The sequence below is a fragment of the Protopterus annectens genome, chromosome 2.part0 (genome assembly GCF_019279795.1).
Source record: "Protopterus annectens isolate FY-2018-M chromosome 2.part0, PAN1.0, whole genome shotgun sequence".
NCBI classification, from domain to species: Eukaryota; Metazoa; Chordata; order Ceratodontiformes; family Protopteridae; genus Protopterus; species Protopterus annectens.
This window is the reverse complement of record NC_056728.1, coordinates 933,380,775-933,395,290: the sequence shown is the minus strand read 5'-3', so window position 1 is coordinate 933,395,290 and position 14,516 is coordinate 933,380,775. Positions and strand designations below refer to the sequence as shown.

At 35.7% G+C, this 14,516-nt stretch overlaps 1 protein-coding gene across 1 annotated transcript in view; it reads right to left on the bottom strand.

Moving 5' to 3' along the window:
- Window positions 1-1,296: 1,296 nt before the first annotated feature.
- TMEM150C (transmembrane protein 150C) overlaps window positions 1,297-14,516 on the bottom strand; it is a 1,481,241-nt gene continuing 1,468,021 nt past the window's right edge. The window contains exon 8 of the mRNA XM_044061193.1: window positions 1,297-5,714. Coding sequence (XP_043917128.1) covers window positions 5,506-5,714 — 209 coding nt within the window. The 3' untranslated portion in view covers window positions 1,297-5,505. The remainder of the gene's footprint in view (window positions 5,715-14,516) is intronic.

Sequence of the window (14,516 nt, the reverse complement as noted above, 5' to 3'; positions counted from 1 at the left end):
CCACTGGCACAGCTATAGAGTCGAGATCTCAGCTGAGTGACCAAGCCAAGACCTCCAGCACCCTCTCTGTCAAACCAGTCCTTTGTGTCCCTGCCCAAGTAGCTGACACACACACACACCCCTTGAGGACTGATTTACACACACACACACACACACACACACACACACACACACACACACACACACACACACCCCTGGGAAAGGTTGGCATAGGTTTACAAGCTATGCCCCCCTTTTGCCCAGACTGTAAGGTAGTTATCATTGCCACCAGTCACTCCTTATCAGCTACTTTAAGGCCCTTAACAAAGGGTGTCCAATCTTACTTTGTAATGGTATTATTAATACAAATGGTAGTCACCAAATAAATATGCAAGTACTCTCAGAACTTAAATATGTCTAGACAGATCAGCGACAATGAAATGTTTAAATAAATTTAATAAGAAATAATAAAATAACCAGTCAATACTAGATATATACTTACTGTGACATCAGTTCAAAATCACAGGAAATATGTGAAACAATATCGCAGGACAGTCTCAAATAAAGAAAGAAAAACATCTAAATTAAGCTTTGCTATATTCCTGATTATATCTACTAGAGTTATAATCTTCCCTCTTCCCTAGACTTACTTACTTGGAGCAAAGGAAATGTATGAATGGATCTTCTTGTCAGGTCCAAGATAGACTACAGAATGCTGAGTTTAAGAGACTTCCTAAATTAGTATCTCAAATATTACTGCTGGGATAGCTTGCAGAATGACATCATTTCCTGTCATCTGACTCTAACCCAGGTGAAAAGCCCCACTGCTGGAATCTAGCAGTACTTAGCATCTACCTGTGAAAATACATAGATTAGGACTTTTGGTGGAAGTCATAAAACAATAAAACACTTCCAAGACAATACAGAAAGCTCCTTAGTTTTAGACACTCTCCTTGTTGCACTGAAACTAAAAGACAACATCTTTTTTATGGACTAGCCACAAAGTAATTTAATTTCAGCTATTTTTATGAGGTTTTGCAAGTTAACCCTTGTTAAATATATACATTTAAACAGTTACAATAGTGTATGCACATTTCTGTTCTACTCCAGTAGGGTCCACTGTGGATACATTTCAAACAGCACTTTGTAAAATACCTCTTCAGCACACGTCTGTACAAACCATCTTGCATGACATACAGCTCTAACATATTTGTAACATAAGCATCTTATATGAATCATGTTGATAGTCACAAATGGCATATAATTATTTACAAAATTCCAGATTCCTTTATATATATATATATATATATATATATATATATATATATATATATATATATATATATATATATATATATTAATCCATCCATGGTGCAGCCTCTTTTCTTCCTACCTGGGACATAAATATTTTCTAATAAACCAAATGTTTCAAAAGTCACTTCACAAAATTCCTCAGTGCTCAAATGAATTAATGCTCTTACATTTTTTTATACAAAATCCTAAAGGCAAAATCATATTGTTGAAAACATCATATAAATCCTAAAGGCGAAATCATATTGTCGAAAACATCATAGCTATTTAAACAAAAGTCAGTCTGTGTTTTAATTCTTACCACAAGCTCCTTAGTTCTAAGTTGCTCACTTACAGTCTGTTGTTGTATGCTTATTACTGTTACCACAGCTGTTTGTGTTGCCATTATTACAGCATCAGCATAAAATATTTTCATACCCTGTTGCGGTGTACCTTTAAATTAGTTCCTCCACTGCCAAAAAAAATAAATAAAAAAACACCATTGTTTTCTTCTCCTTTATCTCCAAAATCCACACTTTTCCTGTTGAAACTAATTTCTTCTAGCTCCAAAATCCACACTTTTCCTGTTGAAACTAATTTCTTCTGCTTCCATAAAGTTATCAACTACTTCACTAAAGCTTGCTTCTGCTCCATTTTCCAGTTCACTTATTCCATCAGCTTCAGTAAATTTTTAGTTTGTAGTGCACCTCCTTCCAACTCTGTTACAATAATTTCTTCAGATCAATAGTTTCACACACCTCTCAATCTGCTTCTTCCAAAACACACACTGCTCCATCATAGATTTCTCACAACCAAGTCAACACCCCTCTGTTGCCTCCTAGTGGTTGTGGTGCAAAACTGCAAGATGCAAGAGTAGAGCAAGTTCCCCAGTGCCCTGGACAAAATTTCCCCTAGTTATCATGAATACCACTTTGGGTCTACCTTGAAGAGAGGCCCTAGACATACTGGAATTACTCAGTCAACTAACAGTAAATAAATAAAATGGATGAGGTTGCAGAATTTGCTATAACACCCATGATGCTAAAATTACAAGGAAGTCTTCTTTTGAAGCTGTACAGCTCAGATGATGTCTTCCTTTAGCACAGAGTTACAGAGTGAAAAAAGCTTTTCTGGTGCTTGATTCACTAGGAAGACCTAGAGTTTGAAAAGGTGAGATGAAAAGCTGAAGGCACAAAGGGTAAATTATCTTACCAAACCCATCCAGGGCCTCAAAATATGTCTGAAAGCAACATGACAAAGAGCTGTAGTTTCTTGGTCCTTTACAGGAACCAAGTTAAAAGAGGGGGTACAATATGGATGCCTGGTCTGGTACTTGCTCCACTCCTTTCAGTTAGGGGGCATGTAAAAATGTACTGGGGAGCCAGAGAAGCTGAGTTGGGATACATTCAGGCTCCAAAATGGAATCTTTGATGATGAGCCCTACAAGTGGGAAGAACCAGGGCTTTTTGTCCTTCATACATACACATGTAGGCATGTTTGGATAAGAGGGGAGGAATAAGCGCCAAAGGCCTGTCTATAGAGGCTCTCATTTTTGTCTTCCCATTCTTACTTCATCAACAAAACATTTTCAAACTCTGTTTCTGTGTGCCTTTACAATTAGTTCCTTCACTGCCAAAAAAAGACACCACATCTCTAAAGAAGGGGATTATCTAGGAGAAAGGGAGCTGTAGTATGATGAGAAATGTCCTTATCCATGACCCATCCATATGGCTTCTGGTTTTTAAGTCTTTTGTAGGATCCTGAGTGGAAAAGAGTCTGATGCCACTACCAGCTCAAAGGACTGTACCTCCTTCACCACTTTGGGTCATGACTGTCATTCCTTCTATGTGAATTATGCATGCATGCCCTCTCTGTCTCCACATTTCAAGGAGGTGATCCTCCAAACTAGTACATTAATTTGTACTTGTGAGCACATTCATGTGTATGCTTGCATGCATGTATGTGTACATCTTGGGATGGACTGGGTCTTTCCTTATGTTCAATGCTTGCCAGTATAAGCTCCAATCCGATTTCTCTGTAACCCAGAAGAGGACATAATGTTATGACAGGACATTTTTAAAATACTGGTAGTTATCACTGCCTCCTGACCTCTGCAGGGATTCCCAGATCAGCATTTGTTCATTTTAGTTCAGATGTCAAACTGATGGTCGCATATTCTTAGTGTTGTTAGAGGTTCATAATCACTTAAATGTATGAATGAAAGAATTTTTGAGTTCTGTGTAATCAACCTGTAGCTGTACTTCTATCATTTCTCTTTACTGGAGAGCTGCCCAAGAGATTTAAGCTACTTCACTGTAGAGATAGGTAGTAGTAGAAGACCCTTTACTTCACCCAGTTCTTGTTGATGAATAAACATAATACTACTGTAGAGGTAAAATGCCAAGTCTTTTCTCTCCTGGCAGTCTGCCTAACGTATTCAACCAGGGCAGTATTCTGAACTAGGGATTGACCAGAAATATCTGAAGTCAGTGTCTACTTTTATTGCTTCTGGGATAAACTAGGATGGAGTCCTTTCATTTCATATGATCAGAGTCTTGTTCTCTGTCTATTGCTGTCTGCCACTTTGCCTCTTAAATCATCTCTCTCTTTGCTTAGATGGCAAAAGCAGCCAATACCTTAAGGGTGCTTTGAACTGGATATTGTAATATCCTGCACATCTCTGCCATCACTTCTAGCCACCACCTGTTGTGAAGCTAAAAAAGCAGACCCTCCGTTCCTGAATAAATCCTGCCTTATGGAACAAGGGCATGCCCCTACATTTTTTCGTCATATTTTCATGAATAAGTGCAGAAAATCTCAGTGCAAGCCTGTTATGCTGAGTGTGCATGAGTGAAGCCAGCTCTCTAATGCCTGCAGGAAACCATTTATCCACAATGAGCAGAGAAGACTAACCCTACACCATATAAAGGATGCAATAGTCTACAGTACCCCTCCAAACTAAAAGCTTTCTCATTATCATCCTATGTAGCTCCACATCCATGACTTGTACAAGAAGGTGCGGCGGGGCTGAGCAGTCCCTAAAATATCATTATCCTGAATTACTGCCACCATTAGATTGCATGGCATGCCACTCAGCTTATTCTACCAACAATCCAGGGATAAAACTGGGATGCCCAACTGTCTATTCATGAATGGTACAGCTAGGCAAATGCAGGTGTTCCCACACCCCCTACAATGATGTTATCAAACTTTTCTCCTCGGGCCTCCACTGAAAATGGGCTCTTGCTAGGCCTAGTGGACTTTCCCAGTTAAATTCAGTAAGTAAATAAATAAATTAAATAAATAAATAAGCAATACAATCTAGTTCAGATGACAAATAGCTTCAGACAATGCTCCTGGTCTCAGCAGGCTGATAAGCAAACTGACCTTGACTCTACTTTTAGGCCTGCCCATTTTGGCTAATCAAGATGCAGGTGAAGCCAAAAAAGACTATACACATGTCTACTGCATCAGAGTAGCTAAAATGTCTCCATCTATGCCTCAATGAATTATTAAAAAGAACGTTAGCTCATCAGTCATGTCATATGCTGTTGTCACCTCTAACGGGCTCTACGTTTAATCTAACCCAGACTCTCCTCTCCTTCTCTCTGCATCATATACTTTTATTTTCTTCTTTGCCTGTTAGTCAAATGCATACAATCAATGCAGAATTTGCACACAGTAAGACAGATGGCTATAAAGAGATGTGACTTGCAACAGTTATTACATTTAAATATTCTTATGCATTTTGTCTGAGGTTATCAACAGAATGGATTTTAACAGTGCCCTCCAATTTCAGAGCCTGTTATCTGTAATCCACTTCAGTTGCAGGTATTTTTTACCAGAATGTGCATGTTAAATAAATGTTTATTATGTGGCTACTGTGCTCATAAAATGCCTGTAGCATACTTGGGATGAATATGTCCACTGTATCTTACCTGATTTCCATAAAAAAATAAACAAACATACTAAAGTCAACAAGAGAAGAAAAGTCTGCTCTTAATACCAAGAGCTTAAAAAAATTTACAATTTTTTAAACTGAAGTTCAATCCCCTGCATTTAGTCGTCAAGAAACATTTTCACGGATTTTTCATAGAACATCTTCACATCTTTGCTTATTCTTCTTACAAAATCACACATTGAAATGTGTGGACAAGCAGCATGGCTGCTGAACAGGTGAAGTGGCATCCATCTATTGAAGGAGGAGAATGATATCAAACGTTTCCAGGTGGAGAGTTACAGTTGATCTGTCTGATACTCAGAAACTTCAGATAAGTTCTCAGAAAAACTCAAAAAGGGCTCTTGGATATCTGTACAAGTAATTTCAAACCGATAGTGACGAAATTCAACTGCAAATGTTCCAAAAAAGGCAAGAAAAAACATGACTGCAGTCCACTGAGTCCTTGCTGCATGCATGTGGAGTCCCTGTAGCATCAAAATAAAATCTGTAAACAGTTTGTTCAGGAAAACAACTGACACAAGTGCAATATCTTACGCAACTCAAGAACTTGTTAAAGCAGTACACCTTCATGGAAATGTTATTAAGTTACATGTACATACAATTTCCACTACTAGATGTAGCACTTGTTTCATTCAGCTTCTCATCTACAATGTGAGAAAGTCACTGCATATGGCCCTGCTCCTTCCTCACTCCTGTCCCATTAAAACCTCTCAAAGAGAAGCCATTGCTAGTGAAGCCCCTACTACTTTTACTAGCTTCTGCAGCTGTGTGAAGCCTCAGGTAGCCAGTAAAACTCAGAAACAAAGCTCAGGAGGATTAAGTAAGAAAGGTGTGACCTGCTGATGGAGAGACCCCATGAAGTTCTAGCACAACTGTTTTTACCATGAAAGACAGAATTACAAGGAGAAGGATTTGGATTAGTTTTTCTGGCAACACAAGACAGGAGATATGCATTCAAAAAGAGTTAAGATTTGGAGGTTCCCTCCAAGGTATGCAAATAGTTTATTTATTTACTGACATTTGATTACCGGGAAAGTGTAGCTGGGTAGGAGCCCACTTTCAGAGGTTGCCCTGGGGGTAAACACCAAAGTATTGCAAAACATTTTAAGAACAATAATTTTACAATCTTCAAAAATAATACAAAAAACATTAACAAGTTTTATGATGATGGTTTAATATTTAGAGGCATTTTAACCAGTTTATAGAGAAATTAAATGTCAAGTTACAATAATGCAAACAGAAACTGCAATATGAAGTAAGAGAAAAGCAGGCTTATGGTATATATAGAGAGAGAAAGCCAGGAAGAGAAATTAACAGAAGTAGGGAGTGAGTGAAGAAGGGAGAGGAAGGAGGTCTAAGGTATGAATAGGTACTTGCTCACATTTAAAGATATAGTTTATCCTGGTGTTGAGCAAGTATAAAGCCAGGTTTTGGCTAGGAAGTACATCAGAATGGTTTTGAAGGATGGGAGGGAGAGAACTGACCTGATGGACACAGGTAAAGAGTTCCAGGCCTTAGCAACATGGTACAAGTATAGACAATGCCCAGCAGACATGATAGGTTTGTGGACAGACATGAGCTTTTGGTCATTGGATTATAATGTTCGAATAGGATCATAGCTGTACAGAATGTTTAGTGCTGGATAAGCAGATGGATGCTGAATCATTTCATAGGTGGTAAGACAATGTGTAAATGTTAGTTGATGGGGCAATTCTAACCAATTTAAACTTTTTAGTGCTATAAAGTGATGGGTTCTGAAAGGGATACTAGATGCAAATCTAAAAACTTTGTTATAGCATTGTTTTCAAGTTTTGATTTTTGTAAGGCCTGGAGGTTAGGAAGGATGGGAGCACCATAAAGAAGTGAGTTTGGGGAGGGGAGATAAGTAGTGCCAAGTATAGTTTTATTTGTGTTTTTGAGAGAGTTTTTGGCTCTGTAAAGCATCCCTAGTTTTCAGGTCAAATTTAAGATGATCAACCACTATTCCCTAATAATTTTCTCTAACAAGTGACTGGGAGGTATGGAGAGAGGGTGGAGTGCCATTTTACTGACTGATACCATAGAAATATGGGCTGAGAGAGACCTAATGGGGGCATGAAGTAGAAGTTTGCTGTGACAAACTGTGTAGAAGGCTTTAGACAAGTCTAGAAATAAGGGGGGGGGGGATAGTCTACCATTATCTTAAGCTTTAGCGATAGTATCTACATAGATTAGAAATGCAATGTTAGTACTATGGGAAGGATGGAAACAATATTGTGTTTGGAGGGGATAGGATAGGAATTCTGCCTGCAGAAGATAGTTTAGCAATTGTTTTTAAATTTTTCAAATATTTTGGAAAGGAGGGGATAAGATTGCTATAGGTCTAAAGTTAGCAATGTCTGTTGAATTTCCTTCTTTGTGTAGAGGGATAATGTGTGACTTTTTCTAGACAAAGGGAATGTGGGATTCCTGAACTAACCTATTTATATAGGATGTGGGCACATGTTTAAAGGTCAAAGTGGATGTGGTGATATGCAGCTGTTGGGTAGGGTTAGGATTAGATGTTAAGGAATCCTTGGTTTGAGAAGTTATAATAGCGGTGAAATAAGAGTTGAATTATACTGCAGTTTTAAGTGATGAGTTATTGAGAGAGGGGTTAGGGTTGAAATTCTGGCCAAGATGCAAGATTTCTTTATTGGCTGTTTAGTACTATTTTGAAAGTTGCTATAATATAGATTTTGTCTTCATTTATTTGATTTTTTTTTTAAATAAAAACTTATTTTATTTTAATAAAGAACAGAGTAAAATAAAATAAATAACTATTTACATATGTCTACAGCTGTGTAATATATCAATGTAATACAAAGTAACAGTCAATACTTTTCAATCAAATCTTTACGTTTTAGCCATGACTTAAATGAATGAGTAATGTTAGAAATTCTCATCCTAATTGTATGCAGCTCATTACTGCATACAACTGTTGCCATATTAAGAAATTCAGTACAAAAGGGAGTGGCTTTACCCTTCCAATTCTTGGCTATTTTCCTAGCTATTGCTATTATAGACCAAAGAAGAGGCACTTGAGTCCTTGGAATTTTTACAAGGATCAGAGCATTAAATAAAATCAATGACTTGGAAATATTAACTTTATTCAAGCATTGTGGTTGGACAGATGTATTAAATTCTTTCCAAATATAGGAGATGACCTCACAATCATATACCATCTGTATCCAATCAGCTGTTACCTCAGAATAACATCTCTAGCATTTGATTTTGCTTAATTGTATCCTTGTTAGATGTAACAAATGCTCTATGCAAGAATTTCCAGGTGAATTTTTTCCCAATACACGGAAGATATAGTTTTTTCTATAAACTTTAATACTATTTTTATCTTTATCATTAAAATTCCAAAAGGTATGGTCTAAGTATAAGAAGTCTAATATAAAAAATCTATAAATGTGAGATAAGTAAGAATTATTTTCCATTGTTTTATTATTATTATTATTATTATTATTATTATTATTATTATTAATTAGGAATTCCAAAATTTGGGATAAAGATTTCTTATCAAAGTTAAACATCTTATTTATCTTTGAGTTTAAAAAATCTCTACATATTTGTAGCATTAACCAATTTATTAGAACTGTAATTGTATATAGACATCAAGTTTTCAACAGAATGTATTTTGGTTCCATTTAAAAATGGATGCCAATAAATTAAGTTATTCTGTTCTTTTAGATCTATCATTCTAGTGAAATTATACATTTCTAAGCATTCATTTGAGGTCTATATTACATTATAGAAGTTTCAAAACTTCGAATCTGATATGTTCGACACCATATGAGCAAAGTTTTGAAATATTGAAAATGTAATAAAACACAACAACCTACAAAAACAAACCATTTAAACAATCGGGGGCACCCCCCACACCCTGCTACTTAAATATACCTACTCCAAGATCGCACTACAGTACAGAAAAGGGAAATCTTCCCTTTCTGCACTGTACAGCGATCTCCATTAAAGGATTTGAAGTTTCAAGACTCCAATCATATGGTGTCGACCATATCAGATTCAAAGTTTTGAAACTTCGATCTTCTAATAAAGACCCTTCATTTGTATATACTATTGGAAAACATGAAAAGATTAGATCTTTAATACAATAATTTGACTATATGAATTCTACAAGGAATAAAGATTATTATTTATATAGGGAATTTGATTAGAAGAAATGTTTCCATTTAAACAATAATCTTTGAAAAGCCAAACAAAACTGTTAGGAACTATTTGCTTATGAGAGTAATATGTTTGTTATTTTTAGATAATATTACCTGATGTATTAGTTTCAATTTTGATTCATATGATGAATTTATCCACAATGCAATGATTTTTACAAAAGATGAAGTAGCATACGACTGAATATCAGGGAATTCTATTCCATCATTATCCAACCTTTTGAGTGCCAGTTTAGATAAATTGGCACTCAAAAGGTTGGGTGCCAATTTAGATAAATTCTTGGTTTATTGGGATAACAAAGCAACTTAAATAGGATGTTATTAATATTTTAATTAATTTTTTTGGTGGAGACAATGTGTACAATTGCATAACAAATAATATTTTAGGGAGAATTACCATCTTAATTAACATTAAATGTTCTTCCGTAGTAAAGAAACATTTATTCCAACTTGTGACAAGACTTATAATTTTATCAATAACTTATTCCTTACTGTTAAATATATTGATGATACTAAATTATTAGTCTGAGAGTTATTCCAATTGAAGTCAGATTATTTTTATACAAATTTGTGCATTTCTTAAGGTACTTGTTTTATTATAATTAAAGTTCTAAATAGTTTCAAATCGCCTCACAGAACTTATTATATGTTCTATTGATTTTTCTATATTGCCTATTGCAAGATGAATGAGATCCACAAAGAGTTGAAACTTTGGTTCCAAATCATCTTCTATTTTTATACCATTAATATTTTTGTTTGACCTAATAAAGTTAGCAAAAGGTTCTATTACTAGTACAAAAAGTAGTGGAGATGGCAGGCAAGCTTGTTTAGTACCTTTTGTAGTTTAAAGGAATTAGAAAGAAAGGAACCTACTTTGATGTAAGTACAAGAATTAATGCCGAACTCTGTAATTAATGCCATTAACTCAGCTGAAAAGTTATATACTTTAAGTACTTTAAATAGATAAGGCCAATTGACTGAATCAAAAACTTTGTTTAAATCAAGACTAATGACAAAAAGTTTTTTTATTTGCATAGTCTACTAGTGTATGTATCCTTATTATATTATCTTGTACCTGTCTATTCAAAATAAAACCTGTTTGATCATTGTTAATTTTGGCATTACTAGATTAATTCGATTTGCCAAAATAGACATGAACATCTTTCAGTCAACATTTAGGAGTGAAATGGGTCTATACTGGGTCTTTGTAGGATCTTTGTCTTGTTTTAGAATAGGTGTGATGAGGGAATATTTCCATGATGGGGAACCTCCAAAGTACTTTTTATTTCATTGAAAGCTTTATCTAGTATAAAGACTGCATTATCTGGCCATAGTTTATATAGTTCAGGTATAAAAGCATCTAAACCAGCAGCCTTATTTTTTTTACTTTTTAATTTGATCTTTTATTTCTTTTAAATTAAAAGATCTATTAATTTTACTTCATTGTTCATTTAAGTTATTCTTTATATTTTCCTTTAGAAAAAGTTTCTACTATCTCATCATTGACTAAGCTATTTGAATTTTTGTTTATATTTTCACAAAATATTTGGACAGTGCAGTGGTGCAGCAGTTTATTTTTCTTTTTTGGGGGGTGGGGGTGGGAGGGGTAGTCTGTCTGTGAAAGTAAGTGATGCAAATAATGCACTCATAACAGGCAATGAAGTGGATGAGATATTCAGTGATTACTAAAATGCCACTTTGATATTATAGAATCACTGACAGGGCTTATCAAGGAGAAGTAGTTTATGAATCTGAGAGCAGCAAGTTGAAATTTATTATTCTGGAGAAAGAAGTAGGTTGAACTTAGTGCAATAACCAGTTCCCAAATGGGAGAGAATCAGTCTTAAAATTCTCACAGCAAGAGCCACTCAGGTGGCACAGAGAGATTAAGCTCTGATTTCTGACTAGACGATGTTGGCTCAGTTAGCAGCTGAGGGAAACTGTGAGCACATGCTGGGTGGAATGGCACTCATCGATGCCACTCCTTATGGAGAGGCATGCTCCAAAGAGAGGAATTGCCCTCAGACATATTCAATGAACATGGGGTGCAGAGAAAGGGAATGTCTAGGGTATATAAAAGAAACCCTCCTCAGGATGCTCTTAGGATCCACAACTGGCCTCAGCAATACCAGAGTAATCCTTGAGAGGTAGGACGATAGTTGGTAGACCTGGGATGGATGTGGGGCACTGGAAGCCAGGTCAGTAGGAAGTGGGCTAACATGCTCAGAGAATCTCAGACATCATCATAACTGTTTGACTATAACTTAAACTAAGACCTACTTAGAAAACAAACAAATCAGGCAAGAGACCTTATAATGATTGAGAATGCTTTTTAAATATAAACTACATAGTAACTAGATGCATCTGTAATTGAAGTGCCAGTACCAGCTGATTCATCATACAACTCTCAAAATAGTAACATTTGAAATCTTATTATGATGTTTTGAGGAGCAGCTAGTTTCTCTGGTTACTCCTGAACCAAGCATTGTAAGTTGGCCAACAGAAGGGTCTAAAATTGTTAGTTTTCTTGGCATACATGATGAAACCAGTCAAGGGACTAATGAAAGCAAGTAATTATACTAAAAGTTGACAAACTATCAGGAACATTAGTCAATCATATTACATTTGGCAAGAAGGAAGCTGCTGTCCTTGACAAAAGTTCTGCTCTGAGTCCTATGATGCTACAAAGGTAATGTCACAGCAATTCTTAAATTCAAATGGTTAATAACAATGGTTAATAACAATTTGGATGACTGTATAGGTAATGCATTCACAAGAGGTACTAAAGTGGATGAGATATTCAATGATCATTCAAAGCGGAAAGGTAGCCTTTAGAAATATCGACATACCTAATGAAGTCAGTTTCTTAAAAAAATCAGGATATTGAAAGTAGTATTCACTACAAAATGTATGCAAATAATATGTGAGACAAACATTACATATGACATGCACCTAGCTAGGTTATACCAGAGGAAAGAATACCATCCCAAGGCTGGAACATTTCTAAAGAAGGAAGACTTGGAAAAAAAGAAGAATAGACTGTTGTATGGCGAAATCAAGGACCAGATGGGTTACAAATTTTCAAGAAATGTGGCAGTATAGGGAAACAGATAAGATTATTTCCAACAATAATCAAGGGGAATGAAGCAGGTTATAGAAATACCGATTCATCACACCTACATTCCAGATCATGAAGTGGTTTCACTAAAAACAAGGAAACATCAGTAGAAATATGTCACCTGCAATTAAGGTAGAAAAGAAGGAAAATAATAGAAACAATATAGTGAAAAACAAAAGGAGGTTATTTAAGTCATTCTCAGCAGTTAGTTGGAGTTGGTGTCAGAAAAATGTTATTCATTACTTGCGCAAATAAGACGAGAGGCAATGTTTAATAAACAGTATGGTCTAGGAAACTCTGTTGATTACGTTTAGACAGAGACAAAAGATGAGATGCAAATGAGATTAGTAGCATCATAAATGCTATAATGATTTTATGAAACTTACATAGAGTTTAAAGATTTTTTTAAATTGAACCCAAAGTACAAAAGTCAGCTGGACTAGTATTTACATTTTTTCCATAAAGGACTGAAGAGGTTGCCAAGAATATTTTATTCTACTAACTTTGTCCTACTGTATGGATTGATCACTGTAAATATTTGTTCAAGATTAAGTTGTTCTATTGTTCTTTGTTCACTACACAACTTTATTTTTACTGTTAATAGAGCAGGAATAATAATTTAAACAAAATACTAACCAAGGGTGAAGTGCAGTGGAGAAGGACCTTAAAGGTAGATTTTAACAAATCTTCACCCATATTCTAATTGTTTTTATTAGGAAACAATCAAACTTACATTTCAAATAAAATACTGCAAACCTACAATAACCTTAGAAATATTACTCTTAGATGCAGGAACAAAACTGATGCCATAAAACAGTATTGCGTTCAGCAGCTCTTACAATACCAGAAGAATTGTTAATTATACTATATGGACCTATTTCTATGTCATTCAAAACGTTTTGTTTGTCAGCTGCTTATTTATATGCCCACTCCATGTTTTTGGCACCACTATGGAAAATGCTCTCTTGAACCGCTATCACCTCTTAATGCATCCACATTTTTACAGGTTTGCCTATTCTATTAGGTTCAGAAAAAACAACAAAATTTAAACAGTGCTAGTAAATCATGGATATCAGTTCCATACAGGGTTTCAGTTAACTGGGTAAGCCCTCCTCTACTTTCATAGGACTTGGTATTGCTGGTACTAACACCCATGATATCAACTACAACAGTCATTCATTATGACATCATTTATGTCATCACTCACAGGGAATGAGCACTTCTAGATTCTAGCATAATGTGATATAAACCTTTCTGTTCATTTTTTGTCTATTACTTTTACCAGTCTGTGCCTCATCCTTTCTATCGGAACTGCGATTATACACACAGTTGTTTAAAATAAACAGCTTTAACATTCACATTCATAGTCTTCTTTACAGTGAAAAATCCAACCAGAGACAAGGTTTTGTGCAGCTCTCAAATTTCTTGCTCAAGAACCGCAAACATGAATATAAATTCAGCTGCTGTCACTCCTCCACAATTCAGAGTTGACAGTGTCATATTTGGGTTCATTTAACAACCTCAGACCCAAATGGCAAATTTCAAACAAGTTAAAATGAAAAAAAAAAACTGAAAAAAAAAAAGTACAGTTTTGTACCTACCATAAATGTAGATGTTCGAAGATCCACATTGCTGCAGTCCTTACACTTGGGGTAGTCCGCTGTCCTCGGTCGGCCCGAATATCAAAGTATTAGGCTGACGTCGGTCAAGGCACTTAAGACTGACATCAGGACGTCAGGGTACAAATGCGCATGACCGACGTCATATCCTCAGTCTTTTCTTGCCCCAGATGTCAGAAGACCCTAAAAAGAAAGGTCAAAACCAAAACACAGCAAAAAACCAACCACCCTTGCACTAATCATATGTACAATATATACAATATCCACAATATTCACAACCCAAACCACACAACCGCCTCTAATACAGAGGGGAAGGAGGGAGGGTAAATTGGACTGCA